General features: G+C 38.8%; 1 protein-coding gene across 1 annotated transcript; it reads left to right on the top strand.

Moving 5' to 3' along the window:
* Window positions 1-8,348: 8,348 nt before the first annotated feature.
* LOC118593522 (olfactory receptor 10J3-like) lies at window positions 8,349-9,290 on the top strand. The gene has a single exon (XM_036203053.1). The coding sequence runs from the start codon at window positions 8,349-8,351 to the stop codon at window positions 9,288-9,290; it is 942 nt and encodes a 313-aa protein (XP_036058946.1).
* The last annotated feature ends 1,091 nt before the right edge of the window (window positions 9,291-10,381 follow it).

Here is a 10,381-nt window from a genome sequence, read left to right as displayed (position 1 = left end):
TGGATATATGACCAAGAGTGGTATTGCTGGGTTGTGAGGTAGATTGACTCCCAATTTTCTGGAAAAAAAAAAACAACAAAAAAACACCATACTAATTTCCAAAGTGGCTATAAAGGTTTGGACTCCCATCAACAATGGAGGAGTAGTCCCCTTGCTCCACATCCTCTCCAGAAAAGCTGTTATCAGTGGTTTTGATCATAGCCATTATGACAGGTATAAGAGCTGGAACGGGGATGGAATGGAAGAGCAAGGAAAGAGATAACATGATAGAGGGAGACACCATGGGGATAGGGAGAAACTGGGTCCTAGGGAGATTTGAAGAAATCCACAAGGATGACCCCACCTTAGACTACTAGCTATAGCAGAGAGGGTGCCTGAACTAGCCTACCAAGGTAAGTGAATCAGATTAGTGAATACCCTAACTGTCATCATAGAGCCTTCATCCAGTAAATGATGGAAGCAGATGCAGAGATCCACAGCCAAGCACCAGGCCCAGCTCCAGGAGTCTGCTTGAAGAGAGAGAAGAGGGATTCTATTATCAAGGGTCCTCAAGATCATGATGGCATACAGAGACATATAGAGACAACCAAACCAAACTAGAGGGAACTCATGAACTGTGGACCAATAGCTGTGGAGCCTCCATGGGACTGGTCTAGGCCCTCTGCATAGGCAAGACAGTTATGTAGCTTTATCTGCTTAAGGGGACCCTAGCAGTGGGAGCAGGATCCATCCCTTGGACATGAAAGGGTTTTTGGAGCCCACTGCCTATTGTGGAACAACTTACACAGTCTTGGTGCAGGGAGAGGATCTTGGAACTGTCTCAACTGAGTGTTTCAGGCTCTACTGACTCCCTATGGGAGGCCTTGCCTTGGAGGAGGTGGGAATGGGGGCTGGGATGGGGGGGGAGCCAAAAATCACAGAGACAGCTGACTCAAGCTAATGGGAGCTCATGGACTCTGTGGACTCTGGCCTGTCAGCTGGGGAACATGAATGGGACCAAACTAGGCCCTCTGAATGAGGATGACAGTTTTGTGGCTAGATCTGCTTGGGGGAGCCCCTGACGGTGGGACCAGGACTTATCCCAGTACATGAAAATGGCTTTTTGGAACACATTCCCTCTGGTGGGACACTGCTCAGCCTTGACACAGAGAGGGGCTTGGTCCTGCCTCAATTTAGTATGCCAAACTTTGTTGACTCCTGAAGGGAGGAGGCCTTACCCTCTTTGAGGAGTAGATGTGGTGTGGGCTTGGGAGAGGTAAGGGATTGGGAGAAGGGGAGTGAGGAGAAACTGGGATTGTTGTGTAAAATGAAAAAATAAATAAATAAATACATTTAAAAAAAACCTGAGTAAATGTGAAAGCAAAGGGAAACTATATTCTCAGTATACATATATAAATGTATGGAACTTTCAAAATATAAAAATATTTAAAATTCAAAAACAAAATGTAGAAACTTGTGAAGGGGTTAGAACTTTGCACGGTTGTCACAATCTGTGCATAGGTTGATCAGCAGAAGATGATAGCTGATGGATTCTGGGTGTTGGTGTGCGATCTACCAAAACCATTAACTCACTACTCAAGTAAGTGTTCACAGGAAAAAACTTATGAGGGAAGCTTAAAATGGCAACAATGATGGCAATCAAAAACAATGGTGATGATGGTAACAAGTAAGAAGACCTAACTAAGCATTCATATACTAAAATTTCTCTTCATTGACCAAAGGGTAGAACAAGACAAACAACATTGAACATTTAAAATATAAAACAAAATCCAGAGTAGCTCCAACATGTTGTTTTTCTAAGTATATCAAGAAAAGAAGAAAGCCATATTTTTATTTCTAATGCATGATAAGTGTTGGTGATGATTGTTAGAATAGCCAGTTCTAGGTGCAATAAGATAATAAAATGTGAGTGAGTAGAAAAGTTTCCATATAAATGTAATCACAAGTTAGAAGTATAAATACATGCAAAGAACTGAGTAAAGAGTTAAACATATGCAATAAAAAAACCTGTTTCAAATTCTGAGGGCTTAATGACATACTAAATTTTATTTAGGCTATGGAAAGTTGAATGTAGTTGAAAGTAGTATATGAAGAATGACCTGGTTAGGCTGAGATCCAAGGCCAAATTGAGCTGAAAGCTTCAGAATGAGTGTTGATTATGAGATAATTAGTGCAGAGGTAAATAATACCAGTTTAAAAATACAGAAGTTTGCCGGGCGGTGGCTCACATCTTTAATCCCAGTACTTGGGAGGCAGAGCCAGGTGGATCTCTGTGAGTTCAAGGCCAGTCTGGACTACAGAGTGAGTTCCAGGAAAGGCGCAAAGCTACACAGAGAAACCCTGTCTCAAAAAACAAAACAAAAAAATAAATAATAAAATAAATATATAAATAAATAGACAATAAATAATAAATAAATAAATAAATAAATAAATAAATAAATAAATAAATAAAAATACAGAAGTTTGATTCAGGGACAGAATTTATGAGACCACCCAGAGATTTTTAAGCTTGATTCAAGTGTCAAGCATCTGAAGTCACCCTGTATGTTCCTGGCAGTAGGAATCCTTACTCAAACCCTGCTAAGTAACTGCTTTCACTTTCTTCTTAACACTCATAAGGCCTTATACTCCCTTCTATTGTTACTGGAGAATTGGGCAGAAACCATGGCATAGACCCCCAAAAAGGTCCATGGCCTATTCCTGAAGGAAAATTAGCCTTTTCACCCCAGAGATTGTTCCTAAGAGCTCAGCCAGACCTGTTTTCCCATGTGTTCTACTGCTTAGATAATCAGCTGCCTCAGTAACAAGGTCTCAAGGTACTTTGTTGTTTGTATTTTGACTTCTGTCACTGCCCACCAGGGAGAAAAACTGCTATTTTGGAGAGAGATACTTAGCAATTGGGAAAGCAGTTTAATACCTTGTTGAGAACCCCATGCCATAGTTACTTCTAACTAACCCACTAATGATTTACTCCGCTAGGTTAAACTGAATGTCTTGTAAAGTGTGCCAGCCTTCATTTTTTTTTATCTCAGACACAGGAAGACTGAGTCTAGCATTGTTTCTTTCCTTCGTGGTTGCTTTTAGGCATGACATTCCTGGGGGTGGTCAGAGAGTTGTTAGCAAAGTCGAAGTAGGATTAAGCCATAACTTGTATATAAGACACTAGTGACTCAGTTATAAGGAAACTCATAGACTATTCTGCATCCAGTAGTTAAGGAATGGGTAGATGTAAAATGATATTATGAAGGGCATTGATTAAACCCCATGAATGATTTTATAATTTAGTCAAATCTGAAACCTATTATTTTAGGTGGTTACATTTTCAAGATGATGGATGTAACTCATCTATGAACACAGCCTCTAAAAGCTGGAAGGAAGAGGATACCTGGTGAGTCTGATTTTCTTTAGTATTGATTGTGGGGAACTACACTGGAGCCTGTGTTCAGCTGCCACACAGACAGCTGAGGTCTATAGAAGATGGGGGAACACAGTCACTTATAGAGGAGAATATGATTTCTGTGAATTTGGGAATATAGATGAATCATTAAATAATGCAGAGAGGAGTGAAATGAAACCCATTAAGGGCCTTTAATTGGGTCCATATTCCAAAGACTCCTCAAGAATGCAGTCTCCTAGCCTATGAAGACCACCACGGTCATTTTTCTTTCCCTCCCTCTAACACAGTCTTTTATTTATGATTGTTGAACATAGTGAATTGCTGAAGAAATTATTTGACGCATAAAATAAAAATAAGTTTTGGACATAGCAACCAAAATGCATAGGAGACATTAAAAATTCAGTAGTGAAAAAAAGAGGCCATGAATTTGAAGTAGAGTGAAGAGGAGTATGTGAGGGGCTTTGAAGGGAGGAAAGGGAAGGGAGAAATATTACAGTTAAATTATAACCTCAAAAATATACAAAAATTAAAACATTCATAAAGCAACAGGGTAAGATTTTTCTTTAGGAAAATCTAGAGATACTTTGCTTACCTAGTATTAGATCATGGACAAGCCTTGTTTCACCCTTTGTTGTTTATTTGAAAAAAAGGAAAGGAAACACAAAATTCAGAGTCACAGACACTTTTTGAGTTTGAGTTTCTTTCCATCTTTAAATTATTTTTTTTCTCATTTCTTCCCTTCTTATCTAAATGTCCAAGACACTAATGACAGAATCTTACTCTTGCCAATGCTGTTAATGTACCACCCCATTCTCTGCTTCCTACTGATTATTATGTCTTCTGGAGTCTATCACACATTTGTCCTACCATTCTATGCTCCCTACTGATTGTTATATCTCTTGGAGTCTACCACTTACTTTTCCTGGAATAGAGTCTTTAAAGATGTTAATAATTTACAGCTGACTAATGGAAAATAGAAACAGGGATACTCAGAAGTCATAGGCATGGATGAGATTTTCCAGTAAACGGAATGGGATTACTTTTAAGACTAGCACGCATGAATTTTAGTGTATACATACACAATGAGACTGATTTATTGCTCATGGGTTCCAAACTTAACCAAACACGAGACCTGGGAGTCACTAAAACATGTTCCTAGGTGTTTTGATTAGACAGGCTATTCTGATCCGAGAGAAGTAAAATGAAGGGCATCAGCACGGAAAGGATTAAAGCAAAGCTAAAACTTTTTTTTTAAAATTACTCTATACCTTAGTGAGGATAACATATGTGCATACATCTGATTGTTGAACCTTCAGAGAGGGTTTTTTTTTTCTTTTATTCTTCTCTCATACATTACATTCTGATTTTAGTTTGCCCTCCCTCCACTCTTCCCGGTCTTCCTCCCCACTTTCTCTTTCCCCTAGATTCACTTCTCCTAAGTTTCTGTTAAAAAAAAAAAAAAAAAAAAAAAAAAAAAAAAAAAAAAAAAAAAAAAAAAAAGAGCAGGTCTCCCAGGGATATCAACCCAACAAGGAATAAAAAGTTACAATAAAACTAGGCACAAACCCTCATATCGAAGCTGGATGGGGCAGCCCGTTAGGAGGAAAAAGGTCCTAAGAGCAGGCAAGAGTCAGAGACACTCCCACTCCCACTGTTAGGAGTCCCACAAAAACACCAAGCTATACAACCATAACATGTGTGCAGAGGTCCTAGCTCAGAGCAGTACAGGGTACGTGATTACTGCTTCAGTCTCTGTGATCCCTTATGAACCCTGCTTAGTTGATTCTGTGGGTGTGTTTTCAAGGTGTCCTCAATCCCTCTGGTTCCTACAATCTTTACCCTGCTTCTTCTGTGGGGTTTTTCTGGCTTTGCCTAGTGTTTGGCTGTGCCTCTCTGCATCTGCCCCCATTAGTTGCTGAATGATGTTTCTCTGATGGCAAATGGGCTAGGCACTGATAAATGAGCATAGCACAATCTCATTAGTAATCATTTCATTGATTTTTTTCCTAGTTGTGTTTGATTCTACCCTGGGTCTCTGGGATTTCCAGCCCCTGGTTTCTGTCCATCCAGGCAATCAGACATGAGCTCCTTCTTGAGGCCTGGGGGCTACAGAGATGATTATAGTAAATAAATTTTATTTGTTATTTTGTGTTGGTGTATACATGATGGGTATGTGTGTGTGGGGGGTACATGTGCCATGGCATGTATGTTCAGGTCAGATGATATTTTTGTGGAGTTGATTCTCTCCTTTTACCATTATGTGGGGTCAGAGCTCATATGCAGATGGCCCCACTGGCATGGTTAGTTCATTTATCAGTGAGCTATCTCCTAGCCCCATAAAAGTTTAATTTTTTTAACTATGAAAAGAAATTCTATGTGTAAACAGGAGAGAAATGATAAAACTCATGTCAAGTTTAAAATATTCAAATGATTGTTTACAAATCCCTGAATTTTTAATTAAATCTCCTACCTCCATCTCTACCATAACGTATTCTGGCTCCTTTGCAAAAAGGAATATCCACTAATAACATTCCCATTTTGAAGGGCTTCCTGTGTGTAAAGTACTGGACCAGATTCTTCACCTACATTAACCTGGTTAATGGCCATGGCAGCTCTCTGCTATATTACTATAATCAATTTTCACGTGAATTTGAATATTATGCTTAAAGGTTCAAAAAACAATTTTAGGATTTACGCAGGAGAATTTAATGACCAGATCTTCTGGGGCGGGGAAAACATGATTGAAGCATTCAGGAAGAAGATATGAGCTTTGATCAACCAAACGAGATAAATGGATTTAGAGACAACAGCAAATAACACAGGAAATGGTAACAAACATCAGTTTTAGTGTGGGTGGGAAGTAGAAGTAAGGGGGTAGAGACAGGAAAGATATCTTCAGGAGGAATTGCCTTAGAGTGAATAAAAGTGAAAGAGAAACAATTCAATGGACTCTTGACTTTCTAGATGAAGTTAATTGTTAAGCTTGGCCAAGGATACAAGCTTTGATTTCCTCCAGTAGTCTCCCAGGCTGAGAGCATTGTGGGAAGATAAAAAGCATAGATGGGCTAGCTCCTTTCTCTACCAAATAAATCATGAAATGAAGAAGTGAAATGAGCATAAGACAATGTTTCTTTCTGTGATTAAATGAATTTTCCCTTTTCCTCTTTGAAAGTATAACACCAGGCTCATTTATGCTCTTTCCTCCTTGGGGCTAGAATTCAAGAGTTCCTATACTGCCTTTTAGAAACCATGTTTTGTGGTGGGAGAGGATAATTATGGCAGGATCTCTGGGAAGACAGGGAGTAGACACGCAGCTTTTTCTATTTTTCAGGATGACAATGGGTGGTAGACGCCAGGCTTATTGAGACAATGAAGACTGAGATAGGATTCTGTAGAGACCTCATCCTAGGATCTTTACAGGGAACTTGACATTGAATGCAGCTGACAGGATAGAAAAAATATTAATCTCTGATGACTTTTATCCTTTCCTAGGTAAGTGTTCATTTGATCTAAGGTGTTATAATTCAAAATATGTTGGGAAATATTTAAATATGCTGGTTATATGTAATATCTCAATTGCCTTTCCCATGATCTAGAGCTACTTCGTCAATATCAACAAGTTGTGCCTTGATTTCTTTAAAGAGTTTTACCATCAAATAAAAAACAAAACAGTTTAACCAAAAGATAATGAATACCTACTCAACTAGGTGTATTTGGTATATACATGTGACAAATTTGACCATAGGCATTCATTCAGGAAAACTTCACTACCACCAAGTAAAGGCATGTTTATCACCTGCAAGGATTTCCTTGTGTCCTTGATGCCCCCCTTTTGGTAGTAAAACATTTTAACATGAGATAAAAACCTTAAAACAATTTTTAAGTTGGCAATGAAATCTCATCAACTATATACACTATTCTGTAGGGATGATATGAAAACCTAACTCATGTTGTAGAACTGAAATGTTATAGCAGTTGAATTACCACTCCATAATTCCCTGGTCTTATATTCTGGTAAATACCATTCTTTGCTTTTACCATTTGACACTTTTAAAAATCTCATATAAATGAAACCACTCAGTATTTGTTCTTCTGTGAGTCACCCATTTAATTTGCAATATAATGATAATACATACTTATCCATTACTCATTTAACTTGCAATATAATGATAATACTTATTTATCAATTATATTGCAAATGCAGTATTTCATTCCTGTAATGCAGGATAGCATTCAGTTCTATATGTATGTCAGGTTTTCATTTTTCCAGCTTATGTCTAGGGATGTCTACATTGTTTCCATAAGCTGTCGTTTTTGCTCTGAGCCACAGTCAATACAAATATACAAGAGTCAGCTGCTTAAAAGTTTTGTTTTCAATTCAGGTGTGCAGAAACTTGCTAGTTATCACTAATCATGGGGGAAATGCAAATCCACAGCACAAGGAAATACTTGCTAACAGTGAGGTGATATGATATTATAAACCTACCATAAAGGTATAGCAAGAGTTGGGGGAAACTGGAAATCTTACATATTGTTGGTGGGAATAGAAAATAGTGAAATCAGTATAGAAAAAGAGATCCTTAAAACTTAAAGACAGAAATATCAAATGCTTAGGCAATTCAATTTTCTGGCTAGAGGGTCAAAAATTGAAATCAGGTCACTGTCTCTACAAGTCTCATTTAACTAGATTTTACTCTACATATTATTTCTATCTCTGCCCTGAATCCAAGGGTCCCCCTTTATCTGCTCTGCAGTTCAAAAGAAGAGGGTGGACATAGAGGAAGTCTGAACAAGGCAACAACAGCTGAGTCCTTATGACATTGGTATCTAGAGCCCAACCTGGGCAGGACATGCTCCTTATTAGGTCTTAGTCTTACCTGCTCTGTTTTGTATTTGATGACTCATAACCTTCTTCCCTTTGCCTGCCTCCCTGAAGCCTACACCTGCCTCAATGTCAAAGAAGAACTCCACCTTTGTGACTGAGTTCCTCTTTGAAGGCTTCTCCAGTTTTGATTGGCAGCACAGACTTGTCTTCTTTATTGTTTTCCTGACATTATACCTTCTGACTCTGTCTGGCAATGTGATCATTGTGACTATTATTCGCCTGGACCGTCATCTCCATACACCCATGTACTTTTTTCTGAGCATGCTCTCCATCTCTGAGACTTTCTATACTCTTGCCATCATTCCTCGAATGCTCTCTGGCCTTCTTTATCCTTACCAGGCCATAGATATCCAAGGCTGTGCAGGCCAGCTCTTCTTTTATCTAACTTTTGGCATCAACAACTGTTTTCTTCTCACAGCAATGGGTTATGACCGCTATGTGGCTATCTGCAATCCTCTAAGATATTCAGTCATCATGGGCAAGAAGGTCTGTATCCACTTGGCATGTGGGTCACTGGGAATTGGCCTAGGCATGGCTATTGTCCAAGTTACATCAGTGTTTGGCCTGCCCTTCTGTGATGGCTTTGTTATTGCTCACTTCTTCTGTGATGTGAGACCCCTGTTGAAGCTGGCCTGCGTTGATACCACTATCAATGAAATCATCAACTTTGTTGTCAGTGTCTGTGTCCTTGTCTTACCCATGGGTCTTGTCTTTATCTCTTATGTTGTCATCATCTCCACCATCCTCAAGATTGCCTCTGCTGAAGGTCGGAAGAAGGCCTTTGCCACCTGTGCCTCCCACCTCACTGTGGTCATCATCCACTATGGCTGTGCCTCTATCATCTACCTGAAACCCAAGTCCCAGAGTTCCCTTGGACAGGACAGACTCATCTCAGTGACCTATACTGTCATCACTCCTCTACTCAACCCAGTGGTGTACAGTTTGAGAAATAAGGAGGTCAAAGAGGCTCTGCGAAAGGCCGTGGGTCTTAGGCCTCTTTCCTCTTAGTAGAACAGTTTTTGAAGACATTTTTTTTGATGATATAGGTGTAAACTTATTTTTCTGTTATTTCAATAATGATATATATATATATATATATATATATATATATATATATATGGTTAAGAAAAGCAAATTGTTTGAAGTGACTGGTAAAACAGGAGCTTCTGGGGTAGTAACGCGTATTTGGGTCCTACTCTAAACGTACATGGGAGCATGTGGTATAAAAATTTGTTCACCTGTGATACTCACACCTCTGTGCCTTTATATGCATTTGTGTGCAACTGCACACATCTTAACAATGTTTTTGGTTATTTACACAAATGAAGGAAGAATCAAAGTCTATCAGGGTTCTAAAAGACATGAATAAATGATTTTGAACACATCTTGACAAAACTGCTTTGGTGAAGTTAAAGGTGTCAGGTTGTAGCCTTTGTCATAAATAAGTGAGGAGACAGGAACATATACAGCTTTCTGTCAAAAATGCTTTTGCATTCTGTTTTTGCAGGTTGTTAACACTGCATTATAATCAGGGTGACTTCCAAACTCTGGGGGCACATCTTCTAAGAACATGCAATGCTCCAATTGACCTAGAAATTGCAAGTGTACACATAGTTAGAAAAGGTTTCAGCTACAATGAGGGGTGTGTTGTGCACATTCCTGAGATTCATACCTAACTTGAAGAACACAGACTGAAATGGAGGCCACATCAGAAGTTGAACATGATTTGATCAGTTGTTTTATGTAGTGGTTTTTGTGTGTTGCAAAGGAATGTTTCCTTGATGAGTGGTTAAGTCTACACTTCTATATGAAGATTTGGAGCTAGGAGACTCCAATAAGAGAGAACATACAACCTGTGTATTTCTAGACCTAGGTTAGCTCATTGAATATAATCTTTACTAGTTCTATCCATTTACCTGCAAAGTTCATTATTTCATTTTTCTTTACATATAAATATTCCATATTATGCACCATACTTTCATTATTCATGTATCAGTTGAAAGACATGTATGTTGTTTCCATGTTCTAGCTAGTGTAAATATAACAGCAATGTGGAGCCCAATCCCAGGGGGAATATATCTACAAAACATCTTCCACAC

This window comes from Onychomys torridus, chromosome 11, assembly GCF_903995425.1.
Source record: "Onychomys torridus chromosome 11, mOncTor1.1, whole genome shotgun sequence".
NCBI classification, from domain to species: Eukaryota; Metazoa; Chordata; class Mammalia; order Rodentia; family Cricetidae; genus Onychomys; species Onychomys torridus.
This window is presented reverse-complemented; position numbering and strand designations above follow the sequence as displayed.